This window comes from Chanos chanos, chromosome 6, assembly GCF_902362185.1.
Source record: "Chanos chanos chromosome 6, fChaCha1.1, whole genome shotgun sequence".
Classification (NCBI taxonomy): Eukaryota; Metazoa; Chordata; class Actinopteri; order Gonorynchiformes; family Chanidae; genus Chanos; species Chanos chanos.
This window is the reverse complement of record NC_044500.1, coordinates 35,035,352-35,052,333: the sequence shown is the minus strand read 5'-3', so window position 1 is coordinate 35,052,333 and position 16,982 is coordinate 35,035,352. Positions and strand designations below refer to the sequence as shown.

Here is a 16,982-nt window from a genome sequence, read left to right as displayed (position 1 = left end):
AGTGGATATTGACAGCTTAAGAAGTTTTTTTTTTTTACATCGAGACTTTCTGACCGAAAAAATACATGGTAAAATACCCTGTGCAGACTCGTAAAAAATGTAATATTTTAATAAAAACGACAAGAATTGTTTTCTTATGCTCCACTTGACCATCTTTCCCCCATGTCACAAATCCAGAGGTCTATGTTGACACAACAACAATAACAATAAACATTCATTGCAACATAGGACACATATAAAATTTGTGAGTGCCCCATGAATGAGACAATATTTTTTTAGCAACAGTCGATATCACCCATATATATATTAATATAATATTTAATATCTTGTCTTAAACTGAGATGTTTCTACCACATGAAATGGCAATAAAGTACAATTTAAACCCAGCTTTTTTCCTTAGAATTTTTGGTTGAGGTCTTCTTGTTCCCTTGGGGTGAACGTGAAGCTTTGCTCTTGATTTCAGTCTCCTCCCATTCGTAACAGTGGTTCACACGGGCACAGCTAAGTGGACACTCCAGCTCTCCCTTGAATTCAGTGTAGTGCTCAATCAAGGCAGCAAGGCTGTCAAATTCTATGTGGCAATTCTATAAAGACAAAGGAGAAAATCAGATTCTGCAATGCATTCATCAGTGACATACTTTAGCTTGAATCCCTTGTGACGATACTTCTCAGGGTCTTTGGAAAAGTACATTCGAGAACCGTAAGAAGCTGACTTGCACCAATCAAAGATATTATTTGATGTTAAAATATTACATGTTCTTGTTTACCTCAAGATATAGCTTCCCATTGTTGTTTTTGATGGCAAAAGCAACCAAGCCGGTGGGGAAGCGTACAATAAGGGAGCTGCAACTAGGCTGTTTGGGATGGGGACACAGAAAGAAGGCACCAAGAACATCGTCTGCAAGCAGAGACGAGCTTCTGTCACTGAAACACAAATCAGATGCTCACTTTAGCATACAACCTGCAGTTTTGTAATTCATCACTTAACTACTTCTTAGATTTTCAAACAAAAGTTATAAATTATGTATTTACAGGGACAGTTCAATGAGACTCTTATCTGAAATGCTATGCAATTTTTACAGTTATGTTTAGATTTGAGGCTATCTCTAACGTTTAAAGCAATAATAATAATAACTGGAGTGGATATTGTTATAAAAGACTGTTTGCTTATTAAATCTTCCAAAGTTGCCATTATGTTTGCCTTTATGCGTCTCTGGCATATTTTAAAGCCACAGAATAATCTTGGGGGATGTGCTCTCAGTCCAGTAAAAATGTGATTAAGCATTGATTTGGTGATAATGTGTTAGAGTGACTCACCTTGACACACCAGCCCAGCACCAAACAGTCTGAGCGAGCGCTTCCTCTGTCTCTGCCAGACTGGGAGCTCGTGATCTCCTCGCTGGGACATTGTCTTGCTTCTTTCCTGTTTCAGACATGAGAGAAGAGATTCCTGAAAGTCCCACAGGACTGTCTTCCCACAGGTCCCCAAAATAGTGCTTATTTGCTTTGTAAAGACAGTATTATTTAAGGAATGCAGTTGTGTGTTAAAAAAAACAAAACAAAAAAAACACCGGAAATGTTATGGGAGACAGAGCTGCAGTTCCATAACTCTGACAGAACTGATCTGCATTACACAACTGTATTACACAATTACACAGCATTCAAAATTTAAGGAGGGAACAAAATCTGTGCTCACAGTTTACAAGTAACTGGAAGAGTCTAACAAAGCAAAGGGCATCTCTAGAGCAATGTTACAGTAGCTGAATGCACATCCCCATTAGATAAAGTAATAACAGCAAACATCAACCTCTAACTCCACTCTAACTTCACAGTGTCTGGTGAGGAAAGAGTCAGCGAAGGTATGTGAGGGGCTGCATTACCTAATGAGGTAATGAAGTTTTGCGTGTGTCTTCAGAACATCTGTCTCACCTTGTGAGGTATTTAGTCGGTCCTGTACGATGCGCTGTTTGAGGGGAGTGTAGGTGAAAGAGCGGTAGGCTCCTGAACGCAGCACTTTGTTTCTGATGGCCTTTTTACGCACCAAAGTGGGAGAAGAGGTGGGGCCATCCTCTGGGCTGCTTGTCTGTTCCCCACTGGTCTCAGGAGGGCTCTGTTCAATATACAGGTTAGGTGAACTGATACATGCTGCTTTATGAGATCTTCAGGTCAGGGTCTAGATGTTCATTGTACAGTGAGGACCAAAAGTCCTACTAAAAATAGTGAGGGACAATGTGTTATATTATGTTACCTACACAATATTTACGTGATTGAGACATCAGCATGGTAAAAATTTTATTTCTCGAGTCTAGCTTTTTGGATTAATTGTCAAGGCCCTGGAGGTGACTATTAAAAAATACAGAGCAATGGCTGATTGACTTCAATGTGCCAGAGAAGATCTGACTTTGAAAACAAAGCAATAAGCACCAGAAGGTTGGTGCATGAGAAAGTACAGGCTGAAAAGCACGTATATGTTATTCCTCTGGGAACTCACCTTCGTCCCTGGCAGCAGGCCTTGAGTAGGAGCTCTGCGGAAGGACACCAGGGCATTGACGCTGAGAGGGACACCCTGGTTTAGGAGAGCAGGGGTCCAAGTGGACAGCTTCCCAGAAGACTCATTGTAGGCATCCTCTGGGTGCTTTTCCAGATAGTAAAGTTGGAAGCATCGACACAACAGGAGGTTCAGGAACTGGGCCTGTGATTGGCCAGGGACACAATGAGCATTATTTCACAACTCAAACTTTTCACACTTCTATACTGAGCATATTAACCAAGGCTGTGTCAGCCTTTCTGGACACCTACTGCCCGAGCATGTCTGGCCTTGAAGAGATGGCAGTAGAGTTGGGCATCAAGGCTTCCAGGGTTATGGGAGACAAAAGCAAACTGATAATCTGATGGGCAAGCCATGGAGAGGGAGACTCTACGCAAGGAATGGGCCGTAAGCAGAGTCTAAAGAAGTAAAGAATAAGGGAAATTCAAAGCTGAGGAGACATTCAGTACTGGCCTTGATTCTCTCTCACTCAGATTTCTTTAACTTGACAGTTACAGTTAACAATGTAACTTTATTAGCAACTGGTAACTTTTTCTCTCACTGTATATATATCAAAATTATGAACAAGTGAAAGATGCCTAAAGACCTGAAAGATATGTAGCTTCCACAATGCTAACAGACCTGGCAGTGGTGACAAACCTTACCATCTCATCCTCATCATAAACTTTCACTCCACTGATGGAGAATTTTAGGGAGACAGTGTGCCGCCTCTTGCAGTTCTGAGGACACGAAAGAGTCATACCATAGGATCAGACAAAGTCTGCATTAGGTAATACAAAACTTTTTTGCCGATAAATAACTTTGTTGTACCTTGAGAGCTTTGAGTTGTGAATGGAGCAGTTGAATTTGATCATCTAGGCAACAGTCATCCACAGGAAAGCAACCAATATACTAGTCCATAAAAGGGAAATACCATTAAATTCGGTTACAGATTAAGTTCAACATTCAGATTAGAAACACACAGGGTGTAAAGTTAGAATGGAAACAGGGGTAATTTTTCAAAGAGAAAAAAATGAAAGTGAAAAATAAAATGAAACTCAGCAATTACGATAGACCAAAAAGCTTAAAATTGAGGGAAACCTCTTTTAAACCACTGAATGGATGTGTTTACATAAAGCACACAATACCTCAGCAGACCTTGTCACAGTCCCAACTTCCCTACGTGCCTCCCCCATGTTTGTTGTTCTGATTCTCTTCTTGATTTACTGTCAAAAATGAAAGGGGTACAGTACTGTATTATACTTTCTCTTCAATATAGCTATACAGAGGAAGTTGGCATAACTGAGCAGGCTTAGTACTAGCTTACTTACGGCGCCTGGGCCATTGCATTTTTGCACTATCTGTGGTTTGTAGCACATTTGCTGTGTGTTGCAGAAGCAACGAAGCAACGCGTTTCAGACCATTCCACTAAATCGTCAGCAAGTTGTAGACTAACTGACGCTTTTAGCCCACGTACCATTAAGTATATTAAGACAAGATCGAAGTCAGTAAGGCAACAAGAAGTGATCAAGAAGAGAGCATTAAATCGATTAAATCGTACACTTGTTCGCTTAACGTTTTAATCACCTTTCATTATCTCATTATTATTATTATTGTTGTTTTTACGCAATTTGGTTAATGTAATTATGCGACCCTTAACAGCAAGCAACCCACCGGCGGTATATTCTGCACCTGAAGAAAGTTTGTTACACTTGGATTCTGTGACTCTACAATATTAGGCTATTCATTTCAAATTGAACTCCGCAGAAATATCCGACAAACAGATTTGCCTTGACCCTTTAAAACGCTTCATAGAATTTAAGAGCAGACCTTGAATTTGTGACAGCCCACTCCCGAAATACGATCATCGACCAGTCGCTCTCATTGGTTTTAACTGCGTTATCAAAGTTTTACATTTTACCGCATGAAACGGGTATATAAAAGCTTAACTAAAATCAATAAAGTACGAACTTACAGTTAAATCTGTCTAGACAAGATGACGAATGCTATGCAATCCGTGTTACACGAACCTGCACCGTGATTTCCCCATGTTTGACTGAGTTGACTCACCTTACAGACTGGTCTCCGCCCCGCGCCTATCCCGTGGTTGACTATGATCAGGCAAAAGAATTAAAGGCGTTCCACGTCAATTACCTCTTAAAACGTATTACCCGCCAAGTGTACATGTTAAGCCATCAGGAAAGGTAATCATGGTTAAACAAACTATTTTAATATAGCGTGTTATGTTTGTCTGAATGTTAATCTTCTGAATGTTTTGAGGACACCGTTTTCACTTATTTGAGAGATACTCGTTTTTAAACGACTTTTCAAAACTCCCAACCATTACAGATATGGAATGAGTAAACTATGCGTCTTGCCAGCGACGAAAAACCAAGCATGACAAAACCGACGGCGCAAGTCGGGACAAGCACAGCTCTTTAAACGACGAACAGAAATAACTTACTCATACAACAATATGATTCTGGTTGGACGCGGAGTGCTGACAGTTTAAATGAGAAGAAAACATTGCTGACAGTTGCACTGTGATTAGGACTCAAGTCTCACATAAGTGGGAGAGGCTTCGATAGGCTGCCAACACATAAGAAATAAACTATGATAAAACAATAAAAAACAGTAATTAGAGTACAAATATAGTCACTTTATTAATGACTACAGAAAAGCATACCAATTTAGAGTTGCGTGCATGCAGGGTAATTTCCAAAGTTTTATTCTCCAAAACTGAAAGTTACAGTTCAATTAGATGTGGTCTGTGTTTTCTAGAGCTCATCACTGTATTTTCTAAACTTACCAATTAACAATTTTATGAACACAAAAGAAGAACTTCCTTCATACCATACTGTAAACTGTAATTAAAAAAAAAAAGACAAAACCAAAACAAAACAAAAAAGCATCCGCTATGGGATGATCATTTTACACACTAATAGTTTAATTAGTTTTAATTACTCAATGTTGAAATCAGTGATAATTTCAAATTTCACATTGACACCCCACTCCCCATTTTAGACTCAACATTACAATGTCAAAATTGAAGAGAGATGATGATTATATCTCTCTTAACATCAATTTACACAGAGGAATTTAAAGCAACAGAACACTGCTTCTCTTTACTCTCTTGAGTAACAGCATTATAAGACTTGACTTCACACAATAACAAAAGTGTTTCTTTTAGAAAAAAGCACAAAGACTTAAGAGGACAATTTCTTAAACACTGCAGTAACACACTTGGGGGGGGGGGGGAAGGCTGATAAAATTGAACTGAAACAGTAGCCTCCATGGTAAGGCAAGTAGGTACAATTTGAAACTTTTTCTTTTTTTTTTGGCTTGTGGCTATCCAATCGGGGCAACATTTCCCTCAAACTGTTTCACATATCTCAAATGACATCGTATTCTGAAAAGAACAGCTTTAACACAAAGGAAAAAAAAACAAAACAAAAAACTACTAAACACATAAACTGACTGCACATGTATTCATCATATCCCAAGAGAGGGTGAATAATGAAGCAATAAAAAAAGAGAAAATACCAAAGCACTGCAGTCTAAAGCGCTACAGTTACACTTTCACCTGTTAGGGAGCTCATTTTCTGGCTCTGAGAGACTTGCGAGCAGCTGCCTTGGCTTTTACAGCAGATTCAGCTGCTGCTTTCCCAGACTTTTTGGGAGGTGGCCTCTTAGACACCCTGCTTGTCATCTTTTTGGCAATAGGTGTTTTAGGTTTGCTCACAGGAACAGCTTTCTTGACTGGTGTGGCTTTAGTTGGTGGAGGTACCTTCTTAGCAGGGGCTGCTTTGCTCTCTGCTGACTTCTTGGCAGGAGGAACTGATTTCTTAGCTGGTGGAGCAGCTTTCTTAGCCGAAGCTGCTGGCCTTTTAGCTGGGGGAGGTTTTTTGCCGCTAACCTTTGTCTTCTTGCTGGGAGAAGGATGACGTGCTTTGGGTACAGGCCTTTTCTGTTGTTTCCTGCAAGTTAACATTGATCATCATTTCTAAGATAAAGACCAGAAGAGCCACTGACAGAGACAGAGAAAATGACCAAATGATTACTTGGTCTGTGACTGAACACAGCTCACCCGAAACAACAGCACCGACAAACTTTGTTATATTACAAAATCATAACACCGAATTAAGACAAAATGCCTGATCATAGCTGAGATCTGTGGTATGTGAACCTCACATATAAAGGCCTGGTTCTGAAGTTGAAAGCCAGGGTGCATCCGAATAGTCTTTTTTGCTTAGGAAGGTTCCTAACTGAGTGAAATGACCCAGAAGTGGCAGCCATGATAAGAGCTGGTCGAATTCTCTAAACGTTAAGGAAAGGTGCTTCAATAGGCGCTTTCGCACCGGAGGAACTTTTCCATAGTTCTTAGAACTGCTGGAGAAAGTATCCCCTTTTTCGCGTGTTCGCACCGCAGGAACTTAGAACGATTATAGTTCTTAGAACGCCGTTTTGATGGGCCTTTTTAGCTCCTCCTTCAGGGTAGGTACTTTCGTAGCGCAATAGGAACCTTGTGACGTATGCTTCCTTTCTTATCTCCTTTAGCATAGGCTACACTGGACCATCCTTTACGAAAGGAAATGAGATAACTTTATCCCACAGTTCTTTGCGGCAGCAACATTTAAAGCGACGCACCATTTGGCCGTTCACGAAAACAAACGATTATGTGAATGTAACACTAACCGTTGGACAGTGATAAGTGTATCGTTGACGCGAAACAAAAATTATCTAGCTGAAGTTTTCTCATTTACTGGATTTGCTGACCCTATACAAGTAAAATTAAAAAAAAAAAAAAAAAAAATCAAGACAACGCGATGGTGTCGGTCAAAAAAGTTAGATGCTCTCCAAAAGATAAGTTTCTAACGATTCCTGACTGTAAAAGGGCTGCTTGCGCAAACCGCCTCGTGCTCATACATTCTTACTTAAATTCTTAACAGAAAACAGTTACAATTCACAATATAAACTTAAATAATTTACGAAAAATTTTGCAAGTAAGCCTTAGTACTGAAGTACAAGCATTAGTTATTGCAAAACAAATTAAATTCTATTTTCTAAAAATGGATCAGATCAACATGACCGACATAAAGCAAAATTATGTTTTTAATTCAACACGTTTGGAACTTAACAATGATGATTATTATAGAAGTAGATTTATAGGCCTAATATGTTATGCCTATCTGCATAAATTTACCAATTTTTTCATACAGTCATACTAGCTGGGATTCATGTCGATAAATATGAGTAGACAGGAGGGTGAGCGTGAGCAACCATTCGCTTCACTTTTGTGACTGGTAGCCTACATTCCTCTTTTTATTTCAATTCCAACCTTGGTAATGAAGTGACATTTTTACTGGGTTGTCCACGTTTAAATACATTTTTACCAATAAATTTCCAAGACTTTTCCATGACTTTGAGGCAAAATTTCATGACCATACATTCTCTGAAAAGTCTGTGTATACATGAAAAATAAGAATAAAAATCCATGTCAACATTTAACACAATATATTTTAACTAAAATTAATGACAAGTTGTGCGACATGATTAAATCGCCATTTTCCTGGTATTGCGCAAATTTACATTTCGTTTAAGTACAAGCTGCAACTCGCGTCTGAGTCTGACGTTACCCCACGCAGAGAACAACATAAAGTAAAGTGACGTGAATGATCTGCCCGAATATTTAAGTATTGTTTAACCAGTATACATTTTTCTCAGTATAACTAGTATAGATCTTAACTGTACCATAGGGTCGTGCTGAAAATTTTGAAGCTTCGTTCATTGAATTGGCATTTGATTGGAATTAAGCCCTGTATGAATAGGATGGGTGCTCGGTTGCAGTTTTAAGGTTATTGCTACTGTAATACAAGAAATTTAGATGTCAAAGTGGCCTACTTTTATTATCATTTAACAAACAATTTTGCCAGTAAACACATTTGCACTTTTTGAATTTCAGTAAGGAAAGCCTCGTGTTGCTCTCTATCAAGGCGTCATAAATTCGCGCATCAACTAGGGATAACGTTCGTTCGTGATTCTCAGTCCTGGACAAAAACAGTAAAAAAGCATTTTAAGCTTATTGATGATGATGAAAAAGTGGAGTGCCAGATATGCAAGATAAAGCTAGTGTAGGCTACTATCACTCAACAACAAATCTGGGAAACCATCTGAAAAGTGTAAGTTTATTTCTGAATTTGTAAAATGTCTATCTTAGTGAATTAAGGTCTACAATATCGTTAGTTATGCCTAAATTTAGTTTAGCCTACTGCGCAGATAGCCTAATTACTGTAGTATTTCTGAACGTTTAGGCATCCTCAGCTGTAAAAGGAATGCCAACCGTCGACACCGCAAAGACAGAGGCTAAAAAACCTGGCTAAAATTCGATTTGCAAGAAGTGGCATTCGATACAGCCCTACTGAACCACATATACTCTATTAAACAGGTATCTGCGAAGCAAATTTCCATGACTTTTCCAAAACATTCTGGGTTTATTTATTTTTCCAAAACTTCTCCAGGTCTGAAAATTGCTATTTCAAATTCCATGACTTTTCCAGCTTTTTCATGACCATACGAACCCTGTAAATAGCCTGCATGAAACAACATGGTAAGAGCACACGGAGCGAAGTATCTTTTAGTAGTCCACTTTCTGAACATTGTAATTTTACCGCTGTAGACCCATATCAATAACATCCGCCGTCACATAATTACGTAGCCTAGTACAAGTGCAGTCGGATTCTCGTAGCACCGCGGTTGTCTTTTCCTAAATCCTTATGAATTCTCCTTCCCATCTTTCCTTCACCTCAGGGCATTTTCCATCAAGGTCAAGGAAAATTGCTTAGGAAAGGATTTGGGACGTAATTTTTTTGACTATTCGGATGCACCCCCAGGCTCCTCACCTCTTAGGGGGGGGCTCATCTTCTTCTGATTCCTCCTCAGACTCTTCCTCGTCTGATGACTCCTCTCTTGCTTTTTTGCGCTTGAGCTTTTGAGCCTCTTTCTGGTTAAGTTTTGCCATCATCTCTGGAAAAAGGATGGCAGGGCTGTGGAGAGCAATTTAAAATGGTGGATCACATTTAAAGGTATTTACATAGACATCAGCACTTTGGTTAAAAAATGAGAGAAAAAGCAAATAATATATGAGTGCTCATTCACTAATAAGGTGACTTTGCCTACAGGAAAGCTTCAGTCCTTCTTGAAATACTATTATAAATGCTTTGAGGCATCTCTAATAAAATAACGGACCATTCTATGAGAAGGAAATCATCCACGTCTTTAAGAATTGAAGGACAATGAAAAGAGGATAAGTTGTCAGGTTTACCAATCACAAACAAATTCCTTATTGCACCCCTACCATGGCCATTAGGTCAGAGAGCTATTGATCCATTTTTGTGCTTGTTTTTGAAGGCATTATTTTAGCAATCACCTCTTTTTTTTTTTTTTTTTTTTTTTTACTATTCTCCACAATTTCCATTGCCTCATTAACCATGAACAAGCAGGTCTGTCAAACAGTGGTCTGACTAACAGAGGTTACTAAAATGATTAAGTTATTTTTTCATAAAATACCTCCAATATGTTGTCTATCCTCTCCAGCAAGGTTGGCCAGTAACCTGTGCAAGTCGACTGGGTCATCTTACACGGCCTAACAGAACAGCCCAATGCAACTCAGCAAGACAGTTTAACTTCTGTCATACTGAACTGTTTTAAACAAGCTGCAATGGCAACCCATTAAACTTAAAAGGTAGACTGAAGTAAACGCCACATTTTTAGCGCTTGTCTTATTTAAAAGGGGAAAAAAAACTTTTTTCATTTAACAACAAAGTGAGAGGACTTTGCTGCACAATGAGTGGCAGTACAGAACTCTTGACAGCTTTGTGTACCTTGGGTAGTATGGGTAGGAGAGCTGGTAGGATCCACTAAGCCCATGGCCACTGATCTGCTCCATCCAGCCCATCATCTTACACTTCTCCAGGGTTCTCTTCAGGTTGGACACTGCACACACAGAGTCAACCACACCAGCAGAGCTAATTAGCTCCTAAATAGTGTTAAGACTTGAGTGAAAAGGAGTGTTACTTGACTGCTGCAGGACTGTATTAAATTCTAGTGCTGCCGAAAATCAGAAACAGAGGGTGACAAAAAAAAAAAAAAAAGGTTGATGTTTTCTGATAAAGATATTTTGGTGGAGCACCAGAGCATTAAGGCAAACAAAACGTAATCTAACCCTGGGTAACTGAGGGTTTTTGTTAAGCGTTTCTTACCAATGATATGTGTTTTTGCATCCTTATAAGTCTCCACCAGGAATTTGCGAAGTGTGCTGATACTGCAGGACTTGGGCTCATTCATAGCAGTAATGGCAGTGGTAATAGCATCTTCCAAGATCCCTCTGTTCATTGTTGATTTGTCACGATTTCGTTTTAGCTATTAGGAAAATAAAATCTAAAATCAATATTTGCATGATAGTACAGCAGTCTTTCAAGCAGGTTGGAACAGAAGCAGCATCATGTTCATTTGGCTACAGATGACATCACATGCAGAACATTTGGCAGCACTTGACTTGGTAAGTAAACTGCACTCGCCTCATACCTCATTCCTATGACCTTTAAGCAAACTGAGGCCATGGTGCTGGTCCACTAGAAGCTCAGTTCGTAAACAGTGAAAAAATTTCAAGTGAATGATGAAAGGCTTTATGGAACAAACCTGGAATGTTCCAGAGGCTCCCTTGCCAGTGATGCGCTCCAGGTGACCCTTGTCCACAGCCCTCTGTAATGCACTCTTCAGCAGGTCTGGCCTGGGGGAAGAACCAGTTCCATTTTATTCACTAAACAACCAAAAATATTGGGGCGGTTCTCATTACAACCTTTCCCATATCTTTATATTTCTTGTTAGTAACAATTTCTACCAACTCAAATATCTGAGACTCTCTTGAAAGTCATGACTAACGGAAACAGCCAACCCAACAATCCAAGACAGAAATAACCTGCTCTCCACATTGAGCTGAGGGAAGTGCTGCTCCAGATACTTTTTGATGAGGGGGTAGGAGGCCTCTTTGGGCTCACACAGTCGAGTGATGATCAGGGGAAGTGTATCACCCAAGTTCCCCTTCAACCCGTGGTCCGACTCTTGTTTCTATCAACCAGTTTGCATTAAAACAACTAGTCAGAGTTAGAGCAATACACTCAGCACTAGCAATACTTTACATGACCACTGTGCCAGAAGCCCAGGTGGTAAACAATATTCTTTGAAGCACTAGGCTATAAACACTTAGTGACAGTGATGCAAGTGGGCTGACAGTACTATAAGAGTGGACACGCTGCCCATAGGTCTATCAACACAATCACAGTCATCAAAGGTGGTGCAGTGAAGTCAGTGTTGCATTGTGTCACGAATGAACAGACACGGTTAAAAAGCAAATTTCAGACAATGATGACTAAATAATGTAGTAAAGGACAGACTACATGGAACTGATACTAGGACAAAGATCCAGTGGCTTCACTGTTTATACTTGGCAGAGAGCATTGTGCAAAAGTGATATCCAGAGGTCTACCTTATTGGTGGAGCTCGCTGGCAGCTTCCCAATGGTGAAACTCCCTGAGAAGCCCTTCCCTTTCAGCTGTGAGAGAGATGGTCCACAAATTGGCATAATTTGTTAGGGATTATCATATTCAGGATATTAACATTTACATCAGTACTTAATATTTTAAATGAACTTATTGAACAGCCTCAAGAAATGTTTTATTAATGCAAAGGTATTATCAAAGCAAGGAGGAGTGTCTTGACCAATTTTTCTTATATCAGTAGGGAATCTATATCTAAAGGAAGAGTGATAAATGTGATGCTCCTAATTACCTGCTTTACGACTCCCTTTTCCACCAGTCGCTTAAGTGCCTTCTTGTAAATGGCCTTCCTCTTGTCCATACCTGAGGGAGAGTACTTCTTAGTGATGTACTTTATAATGGTGAAGATGGAAGCGCCTGACTTCTCCTTACAGTTCTGCAGAGAGAAGATGAAACACTGGATTCAACATGAATTTTCATTTAAATATTTGAAACCATGACTGTGGTCTGAATCACGCATCCTCATGAGATCAACAGATTATAAGTCTGTTGAGTTGATAAGAAGGACTTGACTTAAATAAGCTGGTAACAACAGGCTTAGTCTTAAGTGATGAGGGTGTCCTTTTTACGCTGCTTTTCTTGACACACTTAAACCTCACTGGGACGGTTAAAAGTGATCTTCACAACACAAAGAGCCACTGGTTCTGTAAAAGCGAGAGGACAAAATAAATAACTGACTAAAAAAAATGCCTGCAAACCTGAATAGCTTCTATGAGGATGTCCTCAGGTTTGGGTTGGATCAGAGCGACACTTTTTCGAGCCATTGCAAGTCTGCTGGCAGACATGGTGGCCCAGGCAGGAATGGTCCTCTTCACTTTTTTCACTTTGTCATCTCCTCCCTCTTTTTCACTACTGCTGTACAACATCACACAGAAACATGTTCAATTCTATGACTTGATCCCAGCACTCAAGAACTAGTGAATGTAAGTTCACAAGGTGCATAAAAATAGAATCTGAAGTCACCAGTAGGCATTAGCTTTGTTTTTGATTTAACTATATATATGGATGTGGACTTTTCTAAAGTACCTCAGTCACACAATCTCACTCTGTGAAGAGGTGCACTTCAGTGAACTCAATCGTGTTTATTCAATTGGGCTTGCTTGGGTTTTAGTTTCTGGTTTCGGATAAAAATCTATACCAACAACTGACTTCCACTTAGAAATGAAACTTACTCCTTCTTGTCTGCTTCCTTAGACTTCTTCTTTTTCTTCCCCTGTTTTTCTGCACCTTCATCTTCAGTTTTTTCTTCCTCAGGAGTAGTTTTCTCACCATCCTCTTTGGCTTCCCCTTCACCCTCTTCCTCATTCCCTGACTTGCCTGCTCCCTCCTCAGCTGGCTGCTGCTCCTCCTGGGCTACAGGCTCTGGAGCAGGAGCCTCCTGCTCCTCCACCGAGGCAGACTCCTCAGAGCTGGCATCTGGCTCTGGAGGAAAAAAAAAAAAAAAAATAGCACGCATAGAGGTAACTTCACATACCTAGCCTCTTCCTAAACGGGTTGGAGCTGGAATTTACTCTTTATTCCAGATCACGTACCCTGAGATTAAGACTGTATCAGATCAGTACTCTACTGATTTATCTGGGTAGAACGTGCTGTTAGGTTAGCATTTAAGTCTTTATGCTGATACAAATACTTTCCGTAATCTTTTCATAAGGAGATGATGATTAATTCGAGAGTGCATTCCATCTAAAGAGAAACAAGAGGTCTGCACGTACCTCCCTCAGGTGCCTTTGCGGGAGGTGCCTGTTCCTGGGGTGCGGTCCCAGCTGCACGGCGAATCGGCATGGCTAAAATCTGGAAATTAAACTTTATTTACTTTAACGTGAATTATTGACTCGGATTGTCCAATGAATTTGGACGAGACCTTTAAACTAAAGGTTAGGATACTGTTTGCAAAGTGATGCCTGCCGAAGCATCTAAAAGATGCACCCAGTTTTCGATTATCTCTTGAACGTGTGAGTGTCGTTTTTGGGGGGCATCTGAGTGCACTTGCACTACTTTTAAAACAACCACGCACTAACCAGAGTCAAAGAGCTACCGTGCTCAACATGCAGGAGGGGATGTAACAGATACATCAGTTTTGCCCCCTGCAAATCATTTATGAGCAAGAGGTCACGCTCAAATTCAGTGAAAATTAGAATAATTCAGATAATACAGGTGACGTTAATCTATTTGTGGCTCATATGTACAAACAAACAGGGCAGATTCGGATGATGGGAGGCGATTCGGTTATAGTGCATGCATGCAAGGTTATGCATACTTAAAAGAATATTAAAAAGAAAAAAGAAGACAGAAACACACCTCTTCAAAGCATAAATCTAGTATGGCCATTTTGTCCATTTACCCCACACAGTAATGGCGCTGCATAGGGCTGATGGTAAATGCATGAAGTTTAAGTGGCACTGAGGAAAACGAGAGGAGCAGATATCTTCCTCTCAAAATATGACTGCAAACTATATCAGAGCACTGCACATTGTCCACTTACCTTATAGTGTTCTGTTATTTTGATGAAAATGTTTGTCTCCGTTTTTACTTGGAATTCTTCTACGTGTCCCTCCCCCTTTAGTGCAGACGTAAAGACGTAGTGTCCACAGCAGGCGTGTCCTTTGTTTAGACAAGCCAGTGAAAGCACTTCGATAGAAAATGATATAGATAGATGACCGATCTCTTAAACGAGCGTCTAGAAATCGCACGGTGCTGTATTCACACAAAAGCGCTATGTCTTGAGACAGAAACTACGACGACGTACAGCTGCAACAAACGAGTGAGATCAAACTGAGATCAACTTAGCTTGTGGAAAAGCAATCACCAGATATCTCATGACAGGTCTGACGACTTGTTCTCACATGTGCATCGGAGTCTCCTTGTACGTTATTCTTCACAAAATTATTGACAGCGTTAAAGGACTCATTCATTGTTCGCTGCAAAACTGGAATGCGAAATAGAGAAGGATGCCCCTAGCGGAAGTAAATACAACAACGCTACAGTGTTACAGTGTTTTACTGTAGCCACACACATGCAAGAATGACACCCTATCGACAGAATGAGACGCCTTAGCATGTAGCATTACACTTATTTAGAACGCCATCAAACATTGTCAGTGTCAATACAGTTCCCGATACTTTAACTACTGATCCAGTTTTCTAAACGTTATACCTGAAGCCTTCATGGGCGAACGTATTTCTACTTAGGTGGTGGTGGGATTAACGTTTGAATGATTGTAATCGAATAAAATTACTTCCTTAAATATTTGGCGGAAACATCTTTTACTTTTTCTAAAGTGATAACCTTATGAACTTTCCCGGCTACAAAATCTTCTATAGGCAAAGTCTCGATATGCTGGCTATCTTCCTTTTCTCCCCCTCTATGCTAACCGTGACCCAAAGAATGCGTCTTTGTCCTGGAGTGCTTTTGAAAAGACTCCTTTTTGCTCAGAAATATATTTGCTTTGAAATTTACATGTTAACATGTAACAGTAAAATGGTGTTCAGCTTGACACAAGTGGAAGTCAATGAACGTGCTGTATTATTTTGAAAGGGATTGGTTACCGTTGACCTAAATTCATAGAGGTGGCACTTTTCCTGACAAGCTATTTAACTTCATTTGAAGGTTTTAAATATTATCAAAATCTACAAGGCTCACAGGCCAAAAAAAAACTAAAAATAATCACAGGCTCTCGGGACACAATACTCTCCTGTTAATTCTTTAAATCAGTGTTACTTTACTTACCCTCAGCCTGAATTTGTCTTCTTTGTACAAAAAGTTACATACTACTCAACAACAAGAACCTTATTTGTTAAACTAAACTTGATGAGAAGCATTAAGTTCACAAAAACTCGCAGTTCCATCACTTCTGGTGAGTAGTGGCTTAAACAATCCACTTTTTGGATTTAAATTTCATCTAACGTCTGTGTGACTAACAGCTGTTTTTACTGTGTTAGTGATACCATCATTTTTGATGAGGCATTTCAACCTGGGGATGCTTCACATCTCCAGCAATTAATATAAAATATAATGGTATCTTAATCGCTGACAATCATAATACATCATTTGAAGTGAAACCTGTGAATCACATTGATATTCAGAGGATGCAGAATCAATCCACCCTGATACCCATCAAGTGTGTGGATTAAAATATAATGGATTAGATTTTTTCCCTCATTCCTGACAAACATTCATCAAGATATACTGGTTATATCTTCTGAATAATATCTGATTAATTTTTAAAAGCACACATTCAACAGAATTGCTATGAACTGGTGGAGTACCTCTAAATTGGTAACTGTACTGATAGGCAGCTGAATGAAGGAAAACAGTGATTAATCAAATACCACAGAGCTCCTGGTCAACACTGATGGGCCGTATGACACCATTCAAAGAGAGACAGCTCCTCTTGGTCCTTCACCTTATGAAGTGGACAGGGTCGAACATCAAAACCTCCTCACTCAGACTTTTGAGTACTTATAGGCCTTACCTTAAAAAGAGTGTTTGAACATGTTTTTTTGATTGTGTATTTGAAAATATGTGTAGTACCTGGTCCCCTGAAAACACAGCCCTTAATTAACTCATGAACAAAAAGTACATCTATTGTAATTCTTAAATATTGTCTCCAGTCTTTAATGTATTTACACGTTGTATTACAACAGGTTGAACAACCCTGGTTTTGTCTTGACTTGCATTAGTCTGCATTGCTTCCTTGAATACATCCAATGTGTGTGTGTTTTTTTTTTTTTAAAGAAGTTCTTTTGTAAACCGTTTGCATGTTACCCGGATGCCTACTTTTGCCTTCTTGCAAGGCTTCATTTTCCACACAGAGCAAGTCAAATTGACAGAGCAGTTACTCA

The 16,982-nt window shown here is 39.6% G+C and overlaps 2 protein-coding genes across 2 annotated transcripts; both read right to left on the bottom strand.

The window, feature by feature from the left end:
• Positions 1-339: 339 nt before the first annotated feature.
• Positions 340-4,588, bottom strand: sh2d5 (SH2 domain containing 5). The gene is made up of 10 exons (XM_030777021.1): positions 4,503-4,588; positions 3,676-3,753; positions 3,359-3,439; positions 3,193-3,267; positions 2,800-2,946; positions 2,465-2,692; positions 1,930-2,098; positions 1,318-1,423; positions 768-924; positions 340-584 (listed from the first exon to the last, which is right to left on the bottom strand). The coding sequence occupies exons 2-10, from the start codon at positions 3,721-3,723 to the stop codon at positions 378-380; spliced, it is 1,218 nt and encodes a 405-aa protein (XP_030632881.1). The 5' UTR covers positions 3,724-3,753; positions 4,503-4,588; the 3' UTR covers positions 340-377.
• Positions 4,589-5,994: 1,406 nt separating this feature from the next.
• On the bottom strand, positions 5,995-14,691 carry hp1bp3 (heterochromatin protein 1, binding protein 3). Its single transcript, XM_030777318.1, has 12 exons — positions 14,624-14,691; positions 13,854-13,932; positions 13,314-13,563; positions 12,840-12,993; positions 12,374-12,517; positions 12,072-12,137; positions 11,505-11,653; positions 11,225-11,315; positions 10,786-10,945; positions 10,408-10,519; positions 9,427-9,570; positions 5,995-6,504 (listed from the first exon to the last, which is right to left on the bottom strand). The coding sequence occupies exons 2-12, from the start codon at positions 13,921-13,923 to the stop codon at positions 6,123-6,125; spliced, it is 1,722 nt and encodes a 573-aa protein (XP_030633178.1). The 5' UTR covers positions 13,924-13,932; positions 14,624-14,691; the 3' UTR covers positions 5,995-6,122.
• Between the last annotated feature and the right edge of the window lie 2,291 nt (positions 14,692-16,982).